The sequence below is a fragment of the Elephantulus edwardii genome, unplaced genomic scaffold, assembly GCF_000299155.1.
Source record: "Elephantulus edwardii isolate Elephantulus edwardi_28Jun2011 unplaced genomic scaffold, EleEdw1.0 scaffold00038, whole genome shotgun sequence".
NCBI lineage: Eukaryota > Metazoa > Chordata > Mammalia > Macroscelidea > Macroscelididae > Elephantulus > Elephantulus edwardii.
The window spans coordinates 21,283,250-21,305,387 of record NW_006399788.1 but is presented as its reverse complement, the minus strand read 5'-3'; the positions used below and the strand labels follow the sequence as shown (position 1 = coordinate 21,305,387).

Sequence of the window (22,138 nt, the reverse complement as noted above, 5' to 3'; positions counted from 1 at the left end):
GGTAGGACAGGCCGAGCACGGACGAGGGCACCCGCGGCGTGGGGACGTACACCGGCGGCGAGGCGGCGCCCGCGCCGTGCATGAAGGCGCCCGGGCCGCCCGCTTCGTAGGCGCCGGGCGGCGGGCCGTGGTTGGCGGCCATGGCCAGGCTCTGGTACATCGCTCCTCGGCGCTCCGCTTTCCGCTCCTCGCTCTGTCCCGCCAGCCGCTGCAGAGGTTCCGTGCACGGGGACCGAAAACAACAAGATGCAGTTGCGGGGTTGCAGAGAAAGCAAAGCCCAAAATTCTGAGGTAGAGATCAAATGGACGTAGCGCACCAACAAGGCTTCAATCCCAGTCTGGAGCAAATGACTCTGGGGTTCTTGATTGCTCAGGAAAAATCCCACAGTGAAATTGGTGCTTGTCTCCGGGAGGTGAGGCCAGAAGGGGACCAACACACCTTAGGCGCTGGAGGTCTCCTGGGGTCTGCAGAAGAAGCCACGTGTCCTATCTGGCAGCAGTTGGGTTGATGCCTGGCCTGGGAGAGGGGCGCAGGCCTCCGGGTCAATACTCACACCCCAGTGGCAAGTTGTGCACGGCCTGCAGGGAGCCCGCGGGCTGGCGCCTTGTCCCGCCAACAGATTCCCAGATTCCCGATGTCCCGGGGCTCTTATAGCGGGACCTACAGGAAGAACGACAAAAATGGAGACACAAGTTCATATAGAGTTTCCAGAGTTTGCTTTGCCCTTGCTTGGTTGCTTCCCCTGAGCTGCAAACGAAACGAAATAAAAATCCCTCTCCAGGCCCGGTGTGAGAGGCCGCGCTGGGCGGTGCGAAGCTGGGCCTTTGTTTTGGCGAGGCCAGGGCGTTGGGCCGCACCAAGGAAACCTCACAGCCCGTGTCCTGGGGGTGTAGGCTTGCGGGTATACCGAGCATTGGGAGTTGTAACCTTCATCAGACTTTTATTATTGTTCTTTTTTGTTAGGTGGAACTTTAATTTTACCATCTTCAAGTATATATTTTTGACACATTATTTTCTAAGTTCAAATGTATCCACAGAGTGCCTGCGATACGAATCTTCCTTGTGTCTGATTTCCCCCTCTCCGAGTATCACTGTTCAAGAAATATCTTTACATTGCCCTGGCGACAGCCCAGCAGGTCTTATGAAAATATAATACATTGACTTGCAATATTTTTTTTAAAAAACCCTAGCTTTTCAGTCTAAATATTTATAAATGAACCACAATATCTTCAAACCATGTGACAAAGAGGGAAATGCCTTGTATCATGTGGATGCCAAACCAGACCAGTGATAGGTTTCTTGCAAATACAGCTCTGAAAAAATTTCATTCACTCTGCTATCCAAATTGATTGATGTATTTAGAAAATACATAATCTTTGGTCCAATCAACGCACGCGATCAGAAAACAAATGAGACTACTTGATGACATGTTTCCTAGAATCCTGTGTTTTTATTTTACCACGGAATTTCTCTGATAAAAACAAGAGCTCCAAGTCTTTTTGAGGGCACCTGCTTTGCTCAGCACTTTTCTCTACAGCTCCACTAACAACAGTGTCTCTTCTCATTTCACAGAACGGAACTGGAAGCAGGTCTTCCATAATTTGAAGTTGTCCGCTACACCACCGACACTTGGGTTGTTCTCCATGTGTAGAGGGGGTTGCTCTGAACAGCACTGGCTGCTGTTTGGTTTTATCTTCTTCCCATTGCAACAGTAAATCAATTTATCAAGATGTTATTAAATCCAGACTCTGCCATGTACTTAATATAAGGAAAATTCTTTAACTTGAATTTCCTCATCTGTAAAATGCATCTGCTAAATATACCTCTTTTGTAGAGTTATTGGAAAAATTGAGAGAGGATTATAAATTATTATGTGTAAAACACGACTTTATTTTCTCCTTGCCTTGTTTGCCTTTATGGTGAGTCTATCACAAAGAAAGTCCTTCATAACTGTTGATTATTATTATTTTTATTACAAGTTTTTAATGCATCATGAGAATGTGTCTCAGATGTATTAGGTACTATAAAGAACAAAAACCTTTATTGTAAAATTCTGGAACTAGAATCTCCAGTACATACTATGTAACTATGTCTTGGATTGGTTATTTCCCCCCCCCATTTTACAATATCACCAATAATGAAATTAATAACATTGTATTCACATAGTCATACTTTAATTCTTAAATGGTTTGTTATTTGCTCTCAAAAATAGACAATAAATTATTGGTTTGATGGTCATTTTCTTAAAACAAGTTTGGTTAGAGGGTACCTACTTCTTTGAAAATGAAGGCAAAAAAGGAATTTGTAGGCCTCAATAAGTAAATATATAGGTGTATCTTAATAAAAGATCCAATATTTAATTTTTAAGTAATTCTAAACTTCTGCAGTACAATTCAACTTCTGCAGTTCTAAAAGATCATGTCCTAAATTTACTTATCTCCTATAACTGCAGGAAAGGATTTATAATTCAGTAATTCAGTTTACACAACAGATCTAGATGCTAACTTCCGAGCTTTAATATATAAATGCTAAAACCAATATAAACCTAACATGTCTTTTTTTGTGAATAACTTTTTAATATTTTTTTCCTTTTTAATTTTTTTTATTTAAATGAAAGTTTACAGAGACTTAGGGCTTCCAGTCATTCACTGTTGCACTGTCCTCCCAGCCTCCCCCTCCTCCCAAATTTAACACTCATCTTTATTGGTCTCTGCCTATTTAAATGGCTGGTACATTACTTCAGAAATGCATTACTGCTACAATAAAAGGTGGAGGAAAATATGCTTCCATGCATTGTTGGAAAGACAAGAAATTAACTAACCTATCAAAATGACTCTTTTTCTAAAAGTAAAGTGTTTCAAAAGTCCAAGCATCTGTGAGTTAGCCGAGGAAGCCCTTTAGAGACTGACAGGTGAGGCTGGGCCTCCAGGTAGGGGCCCAGACCAGCATCCCAGTTTTGCAACCCAATTCACCCAAATTTGCCAGATGACAAGAAAGTCACCCAAATTTGCCAGATGACAAGAAAGCAGCTTTCTTGCTTTCTTTCTTGCACAGCTTTTGTCTGATTTACTTCTGAGAATGGGAGGATTATAAGCGCTCTGACATTCAATGCCATTTACCATTCAAAGGTAATCCCTGCTCACACACCAGCAAGCTATTGCTGCTCCTGCCTTTGGCCAGGAGTGTGTAGACGCTAAAGGGTACGGAACATCTCGTCATCACCTAACGATAACTCATTTTATTTAAAATCCTAGAACTTGCTCTAGACTGGTTTCCAAGAAATACTTTGAAGTCATTTTCCTCGACGTTTGCGGCCGCTACTGGCAGTGCAGTGTCAAAAAGCGGGTTACTCACCACCCTCTTCTCAAACCGAAAAGACTCCCATTCCTCAAACCTGGTTACAATTCACCACCAGGGTGTCCGCGCATACCTTGGTGAAATCTCCAACCCAAAGCCAAACAACCTAATATCATTGATTCAGGGACTTATCCATGACCAGTGAAGGGACATCACTCTTCCTGGTACCCGCGTGGGTTGAATTGTCTGGACTGAAGTCAAGAAGGTGGGCAAAGTGTCTGGAAAAGACAGAGAAGGCCCTGCGATTTAGGTTAGTTCCAGACCTCGAGCCTGAGGCCCAAGTGCGCTGCCTCCTGCCGCCACTCGGCGTCCCCGGAGTCGCCGGTGGGCGACACCCATCCGTGTGTGCCGCTTCGTGTGAGAGCCGAGCGAGGCCTGTCCGCGACCAGTCGGTCAGGATGATTCCACACAGTCACCGTCACCACCGCGACTTCCAACCGCGTTCGAACCAGGGGCTGGAGGCTTCGCGCCGGAGAATGGAAACCCTTTTCACGCAAAAAGCATATCAACACATTTCGAATGTTCCTCTCCTCTTGCCATGCCAAGCTTTGTTTTAATGTAAAGAAACAACTCATCTCAAACCAGAAGCCGAGCACGCTTCGGTCCATTTTGATGGAGGAGGTGATCAAGGTCTCCTTTTCACCTACTAGGCAGCTATCTACTCGCAGACACAAGCAGCGCCTGGCTTTCTGGGACCGGCAGCAAAGAGAAGGGTGAAAGGAGAGAAAAAGCCGTACCTGCCCGAGACGGGAGTTTCCTGGAAGACCGGTCCCCGGGCGAGTCCGGGGAGCCAGGCGCGCGCGGCCCTGGGCGCGCGGGGAGCTCGCACTGCAGACGCGGCCCGAGTGGCGGCGCGGAGCAAGTCGCGGCCCCTGCGCCCGGAGCCTCCGACTCCCCCCGGCTCGCGGCCGAGCTGCCTTTGCCCCTCCGGTCCCTGCTCGCCCGGCGCTGACTGGCCGGTGCGAGTCACGTGGAAGGGCGGGGGGCGGGGGTGCGCAGCAGCCGTTGCACCAAGGTTGGACTCCCGGCTGCTGGACGGTTCAGAAAAACTCCCCCAACAGGCAAAGTCCAGCAGCAGGGAGCTTTGGAAAACGCTCGAGGGTGCTACCGCAAGGGCGCGGGGCTTAATCCACCGCCCTGAGGCTGAGTCGGTTTGCAATTTTACCCAATGTTAGTCCAGCCGCTGGGGTGAGGGGCGGGACAATAAAGGGAAAGTGACCTCTCTGGGCTAGACCCCTCCGCCCGGATCGCGTGTAGGCTCTGTTCCCGGCTAGCTGGAGATTTTGGGACTCTTCCCACTTGGGACTCGGGAAAGCTCAAATACCAAGCCCTGGGCACCTCAGAATCAGAGAACACAGACTGAAGCCTGCCTTTTGCCTTCCTAGATCCCAAGGAGGCAACAAGGCGCGGAGACTGCAGGGTTTATTTAGCTCTCAACTTTATTCTTGTAAAGTGTGCACCCCTTCCAGGCGGCATTTCGCATCTCCCGCGGCCTCCACCCTTCTCAGCTTTCCTTTTTTTCTCCTGCTGCCGCACCTCTCCGAGACTCGGGGCGGGGTCTGGGGCGCTTTCGGCGGAGACAGCTCTTCCAGCTACTGCAGCCCCCTCCCTGGAGGGGAGGAGGGGATCGTGACCTGCTGGAGCTGGAAGTCGGCAGCAGTCCCTGGAGGCCCCTGCGCAGCGGGACGGCGAGCCGCTGAGTCCCTCAGACAGGTCTAAAGGTTAATAGAGCAATCACAGGGCCCTATTACCGCGTAAAAATAACCCATCGATTACTGCAGCCTTCAGCCCCAGATAACAGCCAGCCGGTGGCTCTCACGCTTTCGGTTAAACTTGTTGCGCAGCCCTTCTCCCCCCCCCCAAAAAAAAAAGACACATTTCTCATCTCCAACACAGCTTCCTCCCGCAGGTTACTCCTGCCAGATTAGGGTCATGGATAGGCCTGGGACGCCACCCTGCACGAAATTTGTGTGGCCCCTACAGAAGGGTAGGGATGACACCCGCTTCCGGAGTTGGAGATCAGTCGTGATTCCCCGCTCTCCCGCGCGCTCGCGCGCAACTCTGGGTACAGAGAACAGGGCTAGAGCGCAGGGCAGATTGGAAGGAAGCACCGAGCCCGTTGGGATTATGGCCAATTCCTGGGGATTCTCAGGAAAATCCCAGAGGAAGGACTGAGCGCGGCTGCGCAGGGAATTCTCTTCCCTAAACTTGAGGTGTGGAAGTCCAGAGGGAGAAAACAGGCCGTTTGCAGAGCCGGGTGGGTCGGAGGCAGAGACACTGACCCACTTCGTTGCGCCGAGATTAGGGCCCTGGGTGTAACCGCACGTGCTTAACGCCTCTGCACAACCTGGGGCCACAGTCCGGAGGACTGGGAAATGAAGATGGAACGACTTGTAGGGGGGGATGTTGGAGGCCAGAACGGGGTGGGTGGCGGGAAAGGTGACTTTGTGAGTTAACTCCAACGTTAACCTTCAGACAAAGGCGAGGAGTGGGGTACAACCCTTACCCTGATTGATATCCTCACTGGGAAGCCTCTAGGCGAACTGTGAAGCCTAAAGCCTGCAGCAATGTCCTATAAGGGGCTTTTTAAAGAATTGAAGGTCTGCGCTTGGGCAAACGGGAAGGTGCCTTGACCTCTTATTCTCCTCGTCCCCGTGGGGATTTATAACTCCTGCGATGATCCGGAGCCCTAAAGGCTGCTTCCAAAGCTCACCCAGCAGAGAATCAAAGAGCTGAGTCAGGGCTAGACACCGAATTTTCTTAGCAATAAGCCAGGATCTTGGGACCCAGTGTCTGACGGAGATGCCCTCTGAGCGTCCTCACCAGCGTCAAGGTCACAGGACGCTCCCATTCGGACTTTAGCAGAGCAAAGTGGGTGGTAGCTAGAGGGGCCAGCGGGTGTTCGTATTCGCTAGTTGCTAAACCTTCCCTAAGCTCCATTTCCTCCTCTCTAAGGTGGTGGGGGAAATAACATGCCCTGCTCTACATGGCTGTTGTGAGATTGCTGATGGAAGAATGTCCTCTTTATGAGGATTTTGCATAAGAGAAACCCCCCAGGACCGTAGCTATTTATACCAAGCCTTACTGGCGCTGACCTTGGTGGACTAAAACCTAGGCGTCTGTGGCCCTGGGAACGAGGCTACACCCGAGAAAAACGTGTACCTGTTTCTCATGGCTTGTTTCTCTGGGCCGAGCCCCCACTTTCTACCCCAAAGAGACTCAAGGTCGAATCAGTGGGTGGCCCAGGGATCTGTTCTTCTGGGGTGTCCCAGGATCCCCGCTTTTCTCCTCTCCTCCCTGAGACGTATAGGCTCCTTGAGCCGCCGGCGCCGTTGTTGCCAGGAGCGAGGAGTATTTCAAGGCCTCGGCCCGTCTGCCAAGGGGGTTTATCCGGTCGCTACCAAACTCCCAGCCTTTTCTCTCATTTGAGAAGTTGTTGAGAAAGGGTGGGGGGTTGGTGCTCTGATGTTTGGCGGTTGCCTATTTTTAAGGAAACGGTTACTGGGCTTGCCCCCATTCACAATTTCTGTTTTCCCCAAAGTCTCCAGGGAGAATGACACCCAGTGGACAACTCTGATCTACTTGGTTTGTTTTGTTTTTTGGTGTTATTTTTTTTAATTAAAAACTGGGTCTAATGAAGCGTCAATTTTTGAGGTTTAAGCAAATATGAATTCTTTAACCTACAACCAGGAGAGGATAAATAGATGAATGGGGCCTTCTAAGAATCAAATCCCTATGCACATAATAAAACCTTCTCCAACAGGGTAAAAAGGGAAGCCACAGACTGGGAAAAATAATATTTGGTAATGACATGTCAGATAAGGGACTTATATCTAGAATGTACAGAATACTCAAATGCCACAACAAGATAAACAGCCCAATTGAAAAATGGGCACAGGATATCAACAGACACTTCACCAAAGAAGACATTCAGACAGTGAACAAACACATGAAGAAGTGTTCAAAATCCTTAGCTCTAAGAGAGATGCAAATCAAAACAATTATAAGTTATCATCTCATCCCAGTAACAATAGCAAAATTCAACAAAGCAGCAAACAACTAATGCTGGTGAGGTTGTGGAGAAACTGGAACACTTATTCACTGTTGGTAGGAGTGTATAATGGTACAATCACTATGGAAGGCAGAGTGATGCTTTCTCAAAAAGTTGGAAATAGAAATACCATTTGACTCAGCAATTCCACTACTGGGAATATACCCTAAAGAAACCATAACCGTCACTGAAGTAGATATATGCACACTCATGTTTATTGCAGCTTTGGTCACAATAGCAAGGAGTTGGAAACAACCCAAGTGCCCATCAACAAATGAATGGATAGAGAAGCTGTGGTATATTCACACAATGAAATATTATGCAACACTGAAAAACAAAGAACAAATGAAATATTATACAAAATAGGTGACCCTGGAGGACATTATGCTGAGTGAAGTATCTCAGTTACAAAAAGACAAAATACTGTATAATGGCACTATTATAAAAACAGGACTGGGGGAAACTAAGAAAAAAGGGGATAAATAATGTATACAACATTGAAACAGAAGAGGGAGAAAACTGCATAATAGGAATACATGATTAGGTATCGTTGGCATAACAAGAGTCCAGAATAAGAGCTGCAGAGTAAAGTGGACTAGGGTGGGGAGGGGGGGACGGGACTGTATTCTAATGAGGAGCAGGGAAGAAAATGTGCAACAATGAATGAATGGAAATCCAAGTTATCTATAAACTTTCATTAAAATATCAATAAATAAAATAAGTAAGAAAAAAAGAATTCTTTAGATGTGTGTTCTCTCTCCCCCCCGCTTCCCTCCCTCCCTCCATCTCTGGTTCTCATCCACTAAGGTCCCTGAGCCTTGGGCCACTCCATTACCTATTACCTTAATAGTAGAAATGCAATTGCCAACTAAGCATTTTATACAACTCAGGCTAAATTCTAGTATTCTTGGGGGGGTGGGGGGAGTGGGGGGAGCGGGGGAGTTGTATTTTTAAAAATGGTGCTATTGGAATACAAGTGGGTCCTCGCTACTTCCTGGTGGGAGGTTGGTTTGCTTGAAGCAGAGAATAACGTCAGAGGTCACAGCCTCAAGTTCCTGGGCCTCACGGGACTCTACACCCAGGAAACCATGGTGCTAGGGAAAGCCAGAGCCCCGAAGGTCGCCAAAATCTTAGAGCAAGAACCCCTGAGAGAGTATGAGTTGGGAGGGGGGAGCGCAAAAGTCACCCCTTGTTCTACGTAACAAATTCCTTTGTGATGTAGGCTTGCCAGGCTGACCTGCTCAAAACGGGCTCCAGCATAGACGTACGAAGTGACCCGCGCTGAACGAATGAGAAGCCGGTCCTCAGAGACCCTTGGAATCTCCGCCCCCCCATCCTTCACCCAGTTAGACCTGGGCGGCTGGGGCACAATTCATTCAGGTCCCCTCAGGCCTCAGGCCTGACAGCAAGCTTCCCTGCGCTCAGCACATCCACCCTGGAGCGGAATGCAGGGTGCTGCGGGGCAGGGCCGGCTCCACCACCGGGAAGCCGAGAACGAGTTAATCAGAAATAGAACCAGACTCCTTTCAAATTCAAATTCCTCTTTTCCAGAGCCCAGGACCATAAAGACAAAGAATCCTTCCCCGGATGGGGGCAGGTGGGTTTAGAGACGCCACTTTCTTCTACCAGGAGCCCGGCACCCAGAAGCAATCTTAGGTATCCAGATGACAGAACTCGAGTTAAAAAAAGAGCAAGGCTTTTTAAATTCTGGAGTGGTTGGGTTTGGGTTTTTTTGTTTGGGTCTTTTGTTTGTTTGTTTGTTTTTTAATACTATTTGACGTTGACAAGTTTCCCCACCCCCTAGACGTGCTTATGGTGCTGTAGGCATGCGTTTATGGCACATCTCCTCATATTTTATACCCACTTACAGATTACATAACATGCAAATCCCACTTTCTTTATAAAACAACATCATCAAGAGGGAGAGAGAAACAGAGGTATGTTACCTTACAAACCAGAACACAGAGACCAGAAAAGTTAAGCCACATGTCCCAAAGGCAGAGCCAGGTTCTCTGTGACAGGGTGCCTTCACTGCGGATTTCTGAGTCTTAGTTATCTCCTCTAGGGAGCTCGGATGCTTTGTTGTTGTTGTTGTGTACCTTCAAGTGGGATCCCACCCATAGATGACACTCCAGCAGCTTTTCAGAGACACATAATCACAAATGTGGAGACTGCCCATCCTTCTCCCAGGGAGCAGCTGGTGGATTCTAACTGCGTGCCTTCGGGATTGCAATGCAGCTTCTTGTCATCAAGACAAAGTTACCAGGTTACAATCTACCAGCTGCTCTTTGGGAGAAAGATTGGCAAACACCTCCAAGTGATTTACTGCTTCTGAAAACCCACTGAAGAGTCAGCTATGGGTCAATTCAGACTTCATGGTACACAGCAAGCAGTGTACCAATTAACAAGAAGCATCTAACTCCCTACTCTATTAAGAGCACTGGATTTCTACATGAACAGCTCTTTCAGCTGGTGTTTTACTTTTTTTCCAGAATGTCTAAATGTTCTGGATAACAGAAGAAGAATAGTTATCATTGAACTATGTATGGTATTGTAGTAGAGTACTGAATATCCCATTGACTGGCAAAAGACAAATAGATACGTCCTGGAGGAGATGTAGCCAGAGTGCTCCTTGAAGGCAAAGGTGATAAGGCTTTGTTCATATACTGCCAGCATGTTGCTTGGAGAGATTATTCCTTGGAGAGGGACATCATGCTCAGGAAGATGGAGGGACAACAAAGGAGAGGAAGACCCTCAGCCTGGTGGATTGACACAGTGACTGCAGCAATGGGCTCAAGTGTGTCAGAGATTGTGAGGATGGCCCAGAACAGAACAGGGTTCAAATCAATTGCTAATAGGGTCAGTATTAGTCATGCTCAACTCAACAGCATCTAACAACAACATAGTAACAACAAATGTTCTTTCATGTCTGGCAGTTGATGGATGATAATCTAAGATGCCATGAGAAAGAAGTGAAAAGGAATATTTTTAAATGTTTGCTGTGTTTGGGAAGGATGCCAAAAGCTTGGACAAGATGAGCACTCCTCAGATCCTGGAGCAACTGAGGGTAGAACCGAAACCTAGTTCCTTCTCTCATGCAAGTGCTCACACCTCTAGAGCATCAGCAAGAGCAGAACACAGTGTTCAGCCACTACTGGAAGCCAAGTGGGCACAGATGTCTTCGCCTACCTCCTCCCCTGCTCCACCTCCCTCTCCTTAGGAGGGAACCACACAGGGAACCCTCCACGCTCTTTCACAGTCCATGCCCTTTGGGCTGTTAGGAGATGCTCTTCTCTTCAGAACCAAAGGAGCCACCTCTAAGATCTTTCCTGGTGAAACACTGCCCCTACCCCCATCATTATTTCACTCCGTGGACCTCCTTCCACTTCCCTCCCAGTCAGGGACTTTAGAAGTTGCAACATAGGTTGTGAGAGTAGGCAGGAGCCCAGTCAGTATTTCTGGAATATATGCATTAATATGTTCATTTGCTCTACCCTTTGGTTTTACTGTTTTCCTGGAGTTTTACATTGGTTGATATATGGTTGGTACACACACACACACACACACACACACACACACACACACACACTGGAATGTAAACTCTGAGGGCATCCATCATGTTAGCACACACACTAAGTGCTCAATAAATGTTTGTGAAAACTGCATAAAGGGGGTTGCTTATACCATCCCTCAGGGGGCAGTGCTGATTTGGTTGTAGAATTCTCACCCTTCAAGCCAGAAACTCAGGTTTTGGTCTCTTGCCAAAGTACCTGCTATCTAGCCACCACATCTGTCAGTGGAGACTTGTGTGTTGCTATACTATTCAATACATTTCATCAGAGTAGATTCCAGAATAAGATGACTAGGAAGAAAGATCTTGGGATAACTTCTGAAAACTAACCAATAAAAACCCCCTTTGGTTACAAGAGCCCCATCAGCAGTGCTTCTTGGTGTCCATGGTCTCCAATAGTCTGGCTGGCTAAATGGCAATAACATCAATACCATCCATCAAAGTTGCTAAGAGCACCACCGAGAGACAGTGAAAATATCTCTCTTGCAATACACAGCATACAGGAGGTGCTTAGTATAGCCACCATTTCTCAGCGTAGAAGGTTGACCCTCAAGATAGCCAGTTCATGATGGGTCATCTCCTCCTGTGCTATTTACTGCCTCTGAAAAGCTGCTGGAGGGTCTGTTGTGAGTCAGCACGACTGGGAAGGCAATGAATTGCTTGTTTGTTCATTAACAAACAGGTTCATTAACCCGATTCAAGTCCTTCACCTGTCCAAACCTAGGCTGTCCCAAAGGAAATTGTGGAGTTTCTAGGTCCTGATGTTTGTAAGAACAGGGAGATTTCAAATGCAAAGCCAGCCTTTTAACTGGCAAACAAATCTAGTCAGAGAGCCCTCAGTGCTGAGGGTGGCAGTTGTCTGGTAAAAGATGGACTCTTTCTTCTTCTCTTCCCTTGTTTCTCTTCCCTTCCCTCCCCTCCCCCTCCCCTTCCCTACCCTTCCCCTCCCCTCATGCTCGCTCTCGCGGGCTCTCTCGCTCTTTTGCTCTCTCTCTGTATGTGTGTATAGAAGCAAAGAGACTGAAAAACAAGATAAAGGAGAAGAAGATAGGCAGAGATGCGGATAAGAAGAGCAAAGGCTTCTAGCAGTGAAGAATGAGACAAAGAGCTGAGAAAGCTGGGGGAGACTGGTATTTATTTGTGTCGTAATGTAATTCATCCTCTATCTATTGAACATAGAGACCTGTGGAGGGTCTCAGGATAGAGTCAAGGAACTAAAGGGAAGAAATGGTTTGCAACTCAACCACTAGCCTAAAGGTTAACAGTTTGAACTCACCCAGCACTACTGCAGAAGAAAGGTATGACTACCTGCTTCCTTAAAGATTAAAAAAAAAAAAAAACAAAACAAAAACCAAACCAAACAACAAACACCACAGAACAGCAAAATCCTTTGGGGCAGTCACTACAGCAACAAGTTTGCTTCTCAAAGTTCTTTTCTGTGCCAGTTTCGTTCAATGTGCTTGGCACTGAATTAAAAAAAAATTCGGGAAAAATTCTGTCTTTAAGGAGCTTCCGTTCTATATGTTGTTTTTATGGACCTTCAACTTGGAACTGACTCATAGCTGACTTTCCATCGGGTCTTCAGAGGCAGCAAATCACAAGAGAGGAGACTGCCCATCTTTCTTCCCAGTACGTTCTTCTATATGGAAAATAAATCACAAGTAAGCAAAATACATAATATTCAGTGGCGGAAAATGTTAGAGGGGGAGGAAATAAAAGCAGAGAAGGTAGAGGAGGTACGGAAGCCCCAAGAGAGCTGTGTGGATAGCTGTGGCTTGTTGCCATCAAGTCGACCTCTCCTGCCCTCCTAAGCCATCTCGGGTGTGCTTACGCCCGGCTGTTACACAGTCACTATGTCGGACCATCTTCTTGGGGAGTCTTCCTCTCTTACCCTGACCACTTTTCCCAACAGAGGAGTGAGGACGTTAGGGAAGGAACAGGAGCGCGATCTAGGAAAGATGGGAAATAGGAAAAAAGGGACCTAGAGGCAAGGATGAAGGCTGCGAGACAAAGGAAGAAATGGGCACGGAAGAGGCTGGGACTGTGAGTGAAGAGGGGAGCTCTGAGACAAGGATAGACCACGCTGAAGTCGAGGGGATCCTTGTCCCCACTCCAGGAGAGCTCAGGCAGCAATGCTGACACAGCGCTAGAGCGCAGCCAGCACGAGACCCCTTCACGGATCTCCACGGATCACCATTCCTGCGGCCTGCAGGGGCGCGTGTCCAGCACCAAGGCCCGGCTATTTCCGCACAGGTCGTCCTGTCCCACCCCGAGGTGTCCAGAGGGCCCCGCTGACCCGGCTCCCTTCCTCTAGCCGGGGAGTCTGGGGTGACCCCGCGCAGGGGAAGACGCCCAGGCAGGCGCCGAGACTTGGCGCGCGGCAAGAGACAGGAAAGTGTCGAGGAAGCTCGAAGCCCAAGTGCAATAACAGTGTTTTGTCCCTTAAGCCTCACGGACCCCACCTCATTGATGGTGAAAAGTCAGAAATGGAGACACTAGGGGACTTGTGGGAGCCAAAAGGCCAGCTGTCCCTTAGCTGGAGAAGACCCTACTCCTGAGCAGACCAGGCGTCTTGCCAAGGCAGCAACGTGTCTCACTCTCTTGGCTGCGGCAGCTGCCAGTACAGAGCGGGTGCTAGTTCCCTAGCACTCCATTGGGACTCAAGGGGGACTCCCAGCTCCCTAACACTCACGGGGCGGGGGAGGTGACTGCTCCTTTACACTCACTCAGGGCGCAAGGAGGGCTCCCAGCTCCCTATCACGCAGCAGGAGCTCAAGCCTGAAAGTATTTCTGGTTTCAAAGGACGCAGAAAGAGGAAAGGGGAGCCCAGGAGCTTTGAAATATCAGACCTCCAATTCTCGGTCACAAGGTATTTTTTTTTCTGATCTGAGTGAACAAAAATACAGAAAGATCCTTGGAACACCTTTTCTTTCAAGTTGGTTTCCATTTAAACTGTGGTATTATTTTTAAATCGTAGGAATTCTTCCACTGCCTCCATTCCCGGGTCAGGCGAAGTGCTAATGAACAGCAAGCAAGTCGACCACTAACCAGAGAAAAAATTAGAACCTAACCGAAAGATTTGAGTGAAATGCGAACCACCTGCGGTTCCGCTGGTTGAACTTCTCTCTTCCATTTCAGACCACCTCAACACAGGGGTTGGGTGGAGCCTCCTTGTACAGGTAGGGTCTGCTCCCCCATCTAGAGGATGACGGTTCTGGGGATCCCCAGTCACCTACCGTTTATTTCTGGGATGGTGATAGAGTGCTGAGAACAGCTAGAGTAAGACACAGGCAAGTATGATTAATTTCTTAATCACCTCTGTGAGAAATTTGTCTTCAAAGCTGAGTTTATATTCCACCACTCTCTCCTTTCATACACCATTTTTGTCAGAAGTAACATCCTCACCTCAAACTAGTTAACCGTGGTACAGATGTAATATTTGCAATATGCATCAGGATGAGAAACTGTAAATATATTGGATTTTAATTTACAAAATAGGATTCTGTATCTTACAAATCTACAATACACCTAATTGCCCAAAATTGGAAGCCTAACGCTGCTGATATAAAATAGGACAGATATGAGAGGGGTTGGGGAGTGAATAGGGAAAGAGTGGGTTGATAACACTGCATTACAACAGATGGGGAAGGAACTGTCCGAAAGGAATTTGTGATTACACCTTGGATATATGAGAACAATCTGGAACAAGGGGTGCATTGCGAGACAGGCTGTGGGAGAGAGAAAGGGAAGGGGGGAGAAAATTTTCAACAGTGAATAAATTTTTTTAAAAAAACACTAAAATTAAAAGCCACACAAATGGCCCCTACCTTGGAAATAGAAAAACAAACACTAGTATCATACTAAATAGAATACTACTTCATACTAAATAGAATACTACTTAGCAATAAAAAGGAATAGGCTACAAATAAACCCAATTACATGAATGAATCTCAAATGCTTTAGGCTAAGTAGTGGTAGAAACCAGATTCAAAAGCCTAACTACAAAGGATATAAATGTATATGCTATTATGAAACTAGGAAATCAGCAAAAACAGACTATGAACCAGAGCTGCTAGAGTTGGGGGAAGGGAAAAGAGTTGACTACAAATTAGAAGAGAAAGTTTGGGAAGATGGTGTTAGAATTCTTTATATTTTTATTAGGCTAGTAGTTACATAATGTGTGTTGGTTAAAACATATAAAACTGATAAGAAGGATGAATTTCTGTATGCAAACCACCCTTCTATATATATAACCATTGAAAAAAGGGAAAAAACAGAATATTGTTGGACTAGGATAAGAGTCTTCAATTTCTGTCTTTTCTCTCTGCCTCATATTCTTTTACCTCCAAATCTCTGGTACATATTTGACTCTTAATTTAAATATTTTCAAAAGAGTAATTTATACACAAAAGAAAACCTTGCATTTCTTTTTAAAAAAGGATTCCGTTTCTAAGACTAATCCTATTCACTATGTACCCTTCCCACTTGTTCCACAGGAATGGCAACCAGCCTTGCTCCTGAGGCATAACTCCACTGGCTGGCACATGACAGTAGTACACAGTTGTACCTGCACTCACATTGCCCAGAAGGCTGTGGGGAAAGTAATATCCAAACAAAATTATCCTGCCTTCTCTTAGCCAGCAGAAAAGCTTGGGAATTACTAGATCAACTTTTAGCCATTGTTCAACTCCTTAGGCAACCTGCTGGATGGCAGTAAGTTAGCAGAGACCATGTTCTGCCCAGATGGATCCATAAAGCAAGTGTAAGTTAAGGTCTGGACTTTCAGCAAAGAAGAAATTTGTTCCTGAGAATGGTTCCATATTGCCTAATGGGTCAAGGGTAAAATATTTGGTCAAACATGGCCTTTCCTGTACATGATTATATCAATCCTCAACAGTTCTATATGAAAAGAAAATCTGACTTCAATTTCTCTGCTACTTTTCATTACACTCATCCATAGTTCATGATTTTTATATGGGCAGGCTAGTTTACAAGTAGAGTGTAAAAAGAGGACAATGTACTAGTATTCACAGAAATTTAGTCTAATGAATCATATTAGAGTGTCACAGCTACTGACTACCTGAGTTACAGAATGACTCACTAATTTCCCCCTTCAATTCAAGTGTGTGTGCAACTATAATCATTTCTATCTTCCCAGAATTATTGCAATGCTGTTGTTTCTTATTCCAGCCATATCTCTGTGGTAATGGAGAAAAATAAATGTTAAGGTTAACAGAAACCCCTCAATAATGACTATTTTTGTTATTTTAATTTCATCCTTCAGATTTACTTTTAAAAAATTAAATACCACCAATAAAAACACCAACAACAAAAGCAAAACAAAGCATCCACAAAATATTGAGTTCCCAGTTAGAAACAAAGAGGTTTGACTTTGTCAACTTATCTGCTATTCTGATCCCTACTCTTGAAGAACTTGCTAATTAAGCAATAAAAGAACCAAAAGGTGGGAAAGGAAAGAAAGAAGTGAAACAGATGCAAAAATCCACAATTAGGAGAGTGTAGTCACCAGATTGTGCTCTGGAAAGAAAGAAGCCCAGGGCCAGGACAGCATTTGACTTAACCCTTGAAAAGATTTGTGTAAATCAAAGGCAGTACTGTATGTAGGCTGTAGTCTCTCTCTTAGGAAATGAAATTGGACACCATTCTCTGGGAGTTCTTTCTGAACCTCGTTTGAATTCCTTTACTAGTGTTGCAATTCATACAGCAAACGTTTATTGAATGCCTACAGAATACCAGACACCAAGGAAAACTTTGGAAATAGAAGGATGAAAAGACAGGGTTTGGTCATCAGATTATTTAGGGCAACGAGGAAGCCAGTCCTCATTGGGAGTAAGTGCAAGAACAGATAAAGGGAAACCATTTTAACTCCTTGAAGACTGAATAGAGTGGATGAATTCAAGGAACTTTACTATTTTTATGTGTACGTGTACACTACGCTTTCTGATCTGAATGCACACACATATACTCGTATACTGAGGAGTGGCAGGAATTGGGCAAATCCGACAGAGTCCTGCAAATGGCAGGCGGATCTAGAATCTACAACATGCACTTCTCCAAATGCGCACATTTAATGGCAAAGGTGCCCATCAACCGTGAAGTGCCAGTGTGGTTGGAAGTTAAAAGCCTTGAGATCTGGTGTTTGGCCTAGCCTCCACCACCCCACGCCACCCCCACCCCCCCGCTGTGCGACCTCAGGCACGCCTGGCTCCCCCTCTGGCGCGCTCTCTGCTTGGCATCTGTGAAATACAAAAGATGTGCTAGATCATGTATAAATTTATGGTTCTTTGAAACTGTATTTAAGAGACTAGACACAAGAGGAAGACTAATGTAAAATATTTGTTGATTGACAGAAAAATGCTGGCTCTGAATCACCCCTGTCTGTTAAGAGCTTGTCTAGTGTCGATCCTACTTCCTGGTGAGGTCCAGGCCGAACACACCCGCCCGCCAGGGCTTTACTGCAGACCCTCTGAGGAGCCTCGGGGCTAAGCGAAGGCGCGGGCGCAGGAGGAGGGCGGCTCCTGCCTCCTGCGTGCGCGCGCGCGCTCTCGCACAACCGCGGCTCCAGCGCCCCGCGCGCCGCCCGCCCCCGCGCAGCGTCCCCTCCCCTCGGCTCGGCGCCCCGCGCAGCCCCGCGCCGGCAGCGTGATGGATGGCCGCGGAGCCGGCGGCCTGTCAGGCCTTATTAATGAGGTGCGCGCTGATGGCCGCCGCGTAACCCGAGGCGGCAGGAGGCGAGGCCCGGGGCCGCCCGCGCGGCGCAGCCGACCGGGCGCAGACTCTTCGGCTCTCGAGGTCAGCGCCCCGGGCCCTGCCGCCCCCGCCCCTCGGCGCGCGGCCAGGCTCGGCTCCGGAGAGGGGCGGCCCGTGCGCCGCAGCCGGAAGCACCTCCTGGCCCCCTGGCGCCCAGTGCGCCAGCACCGTTTCCTCCTTGCGGCCTCTTTCTCTTTCCGCTCCTTTTCTGCCTGCCGGTCCGCGCCCCCTTTCCAAGGTGTTGCAGCGCGTGCCCCTTCGGGTCCAACATCCTGAGCCCTGTGCGCGCCCTCCGCTTGCTTCCCGCTGGTGAGCCCGAGGCCACCGCTGCCGCACTGGCCGCCCCGCTCCCTCGCGATCCACACCGGGACCTCCTTTCTTACCGGCGTCCTCGGACTCAGAGGCTCCCCGGCCCCGCACTTCTCCAGTGGAGTTTCTTCCCCCTGGAAAGGTGCCGCGCCCTTCAAGGCGGGGACTGAGCGACCAGAAGTATCAAATTGAACATAGGTGTGCAATGAGAACAGTTTCACGATGTATAAGAGGGAAGAGGAATCAGGGAAAAGGAGAAATCAATTTGAATTAATGAAAAATGTTATATATCTGTAAGAAGATAGGTAAGTAAGAAAATAGAAACACCTAAATGTGAAGATGAGCTTTTGTTTCTTTTTATAGGTTTCTAATTTTCTGATTGAGCAAGAGTTCTTCTATAGTAGTGCAAAATACATTATTTCTAACATATTGTGTATTTAATGAACTAACATTCAGAGTACATTATAAGTATCAATAAATTGTAGGTGATTCATCATCATTAACCCCAAAACATTCTAACAGTGGCACTTTTGAACATTGTGTCTAGTGATGTATAACTCTGGTATTTTCGAGATAACAGACTTTCCAAGAGAGTCTTAATTCAGCCATGGAGAGGAAAAAATATCTTGCCACTAAAAAGTCACAATCTTTAAAAATTTGACCGTTTGCATTTTCGTTCCTAGTCTCTTAAAATAAGCCTAATAAATTCTGCTTCTTTGATAAAACTCTTCACAGAAAACGAATTATAAACTTTCCTGCTATGATCTTGCAGCCACAGAAGAATATCTACTGAACAACAATGGTGAGAGAATTGGGGGGGAAAAAAAACAACAAAAAAAACCCAAACCACTCATATGCTGTGCATCAAAAGATGAGGTTGAACTTCATTCTGAAACTTTTATTTCTTCCCATTCCCACCTTCCTCCTCCTTGCTCTTGTCTAGTTTTTCTAGTGGCCTGGTTCGATTGAGAAGAAACTTGGCTAGGTTATTATATGCTAATCTGGCAGACTGGAGGAAAAGAACAGGCTGCTTTAGCTCCCACCTGTCTTACCTGTCCCTATAATGAAAGTCTTGGTGACATTAATACAAGGATCACAAACACAATACCTATAAAGCACTTTAAGGGAATAAGAAAGGAGTAATTCAACACTGGAGACAACATTAAACATTAAGAAACTAAACTTTATTTTGCTGTTTCTTTTCACTTCGTTTCAAAGGCCAGCACTAATAGACAGAGACATGGAAACCAGAAAACAAGTAGTCTTTTTCTCTAAAGGCAGGCACACTATGAAGCAAAGAAGAAGATATATAGGGTAAAGTACATGGAAATAAGATGCAAAAAAAAAAAACCCAGTTAAGATTTGGAAACATTCCTAAAGTGGGAGTTCTCTTCAGTGTTTATGTAAAGCTTATGGGATGCCTTATCTGGTGTCTTGAACAGGTATAAAGGATTGGAAAAGGACACCACGTTGCTATGATCCCAGGCACTCATTGTAGAATGCAGCTTAGACCAGGAGGGTCAGTGTGAGGAATAAAGGGAGTTCTGTGAAAGCTTATTAATTTGGAAGCCCAGAGTCCTGGCTTCTGACCCTGACGCCACCAACAGCTGAATTACACAGCATAGTCACTTAACTCTCCAAACCTTAGATTCCTGCCTATAGAATGAAGTTGTTTGGGGCTGCTGTTGAATTGATTCTGACGCACAGTGACCCTGTCTGACAGAGTGGAACTATCCCTTGCTTTCTGGAGGCAGACCTCCAAGGTGTGTTTGAGCTGACAACTTTGTGTTTAGCAGTGGAGTTGTTGTCGTTGTTCATTGTACTACCAGGACTCCTTGTAAAATGAAGAAACTAGACTACATTAACTTCAGGGTCGTACACCAACATCCTGTGACTTTAAATCATCCAAAATGTCTATTACCAAATCATGCTCTTTTGAGTCTCAAGTGATTCTATCCTAGGGATCATTCCTGTTCTTGCACAATGAAAGAGACTTGTCATGACTACAGATAATGAGTGTGCCCAGGAAGGCACTTAAAATGTGAGGTTGTGTATGATAAAAGATTTGAGTTATAATAAGAAAACTTCAAATCAAACATGTATTGAGTAGTAACTGATACTGGACACTTAACTGTTTGCTAGATTTGGTGTCACACATTTTATTTTTTTAAAACTGTGTGTGTGTGTGTGTGTGTACACCATCAAATAGGATCTGCCTTCCTTCCCAGCAGAGCATCTGGTGGAGTCGAACTGCAAACCTGTGGGATTGCAGTGCAGCTTCTTGCCACTAGGCCACCAGAGCTCCCTGGTGTCACATGTTTTAAGTGACTTGATTATCTCATCTATCTGTGAGATTATCTCATCAACCACTTGTTTTTCCTATATTACAGATGAGAAAACCAAGATACAGATTGATTGAATAACTTGCTCAGTTTACTAGGTGGTGGAGCAAAGACTTAAATGGAAGTAATTTGATTCCACTTTGTAATTGACCTGATGGGAACAGTTTGAGGTTTGGGGTTTTTGTTTTCTTTTTTCTTTCAGCTTTAAAATTTTCTTTCAGAACACACAAGCACCACTGTGGGCAAGTTATTGGCACTGTGAGTGATATAAAACAAGTGACAGCAACAGAACCACTTTCATCTTTATCCCCAATCACTTCCCTTTTCCCCATGGGTACTATATATAATCTGTAACACGGTATATTTCTTTGTAAGTGTCCCTACGCATCTGCCTGTCTACATACTCCTCTCTCTTAAATTCTAAGCTCCTGGAAGCCACACAATCTTGTGTTTTGACATCTTCCATAGTTTCTAACATGAGACAGAGAAAACTAGCTTGCTGAAGTGAATGTAGAAAATTGGTTTCCATCTTGTCTCTGAACAGTGTACATCTCTGGAAAAGACGGCTAAGTGGGGTGGCCATGGCCTCAGGTACACTTAGCCTAGTTCCCAGACAGCCTCTTTGACACTAATGCAGTGATGGATTTGGAAGGGATTAATTTTATACATGAGGAGACTAGGAAGGACCCAGAAAGGACTACAGACTTGTCTAGAGACACGCAGGTAATTCGTGCCATAGCCAAGACTAGGTCTCCAGAGACCCTGTTCTGTCTCCTCCAATGTGCTGCTTGCTGTCGGTACTGATATCTCCCCTTTATAAATCTGAATCCCAAAGCCAAACTTTCCTCACCCTGATGCAATCACTAGGGTGGGTGAGAGGATTAGTGATAAGGCAGCTGGGGCTCTGGGCTAGAGCCTAGGTGTCTAGGACCTTGGTTAAAGCTGCTGCCCCACCCTTTGCCAGGAGGTGGAAAGGGTGATCCAGATCCAGCCAGGGATGGGGGTGGAGTGAGGGCATGAGGATGATGGTAAAGGGTCAAGGGTCACCAACATTCATAGACTGGAAATCAATTGAGCCAAAATTGGCACTAAAACCAAAATGCACCGCACTGCCATCATAGTGATACTGCAGGGCAGACTAGAACAACTGAGGATTTCAAGACTGTAAATCATCACGAAAGCAGACAGCCTCATCTTTTCTTCAGAGGAGCAGTTGCTCCCTTTAAGTCTTCAACCATTTGGTTAGCAGCTGCTGACCAAATCAGGGATCTCTTGAATCTTGGAATTGAATCGAGGTTGAACATCTTCCCAAACTGCCCTGTGGACTCATAAATATTCAATCCTTCAAAATAAAGAAATTAACAGTGTGGGAGGCAGAATTTGCAGGGCTCTGACTTGGTCCTTGTTCTGATTGTTGGACAGGGTGAATGTATACCCTACATCGCCAATCCCCTGTAAGTTTCTGGCCCTCAAGGCCCGCCACAGTATTGCCCACCTTCACTCTCATGATTTCACACAAATCTACGTATAAGTCACTTGGAATGCTTTGCTTCTATTTCCTTATCTATAAAGAGATTTTTTTAAACAGATGTCTTCCAGATTGTCTTTACACTTCTTGAGTATGAGGTTTAGGGCTGAGGGATTAAGGATGATTTGATGGAAGACACACAACCAGCCACGGGGAAGGCTGAGAACAAGTCACTTCCAGAGTTTGGACTGCTCTGTTACTGACACTG

General features: G+C 46.3%; 1 protein-coding gene across 1 annotated transcript; it reads right to left on the bottom strand.

Annotated features, from left to right (window-relative positions):
• Nucleotides 1–17,483: 17,483 nt before the first annotated feature.
• On the bottom strand, nucleotides 17,484–21,909 carry LOC102861005 (serine/arginine repetitive matrix protein 3-like). The gene is made up of 2 exons (XM_006884936.1): nucleotides 21,843–21,909; nucleotides 17,484–18,226 (listed from the first exon to the last, which is right to left on the bottom strand). Exons 1-2 carry the CDS (start codon nucleotides 21,907–21,909, stop codon nucleotides 17,484–17,486), a joined length of 810 nt encoding a protein of 269 aa, XP_006884998.1.
• Between the last annotated feature and the right edge of the window lie 229 nt (nucleotides 21,910–22,138).

Excerpts from the sequence above, each read along its gene's own strand:
- LOC102861005 (XM_006884936.1), bottom strand. The coding sequence starts at position 21,909 with ATGAGAGTGAAGGTGGGCAATACTGTGGCGGGCCTTGAGGGCCAGAAA. Across the intron at positions 18,227-21,842 it reads ACTTACAGGGGATTGGCGAT|TCCCCGCCTTGAAGGGCGCG; the intron begins GTAGGGTATACA and ends CTGGTCGCTCAG.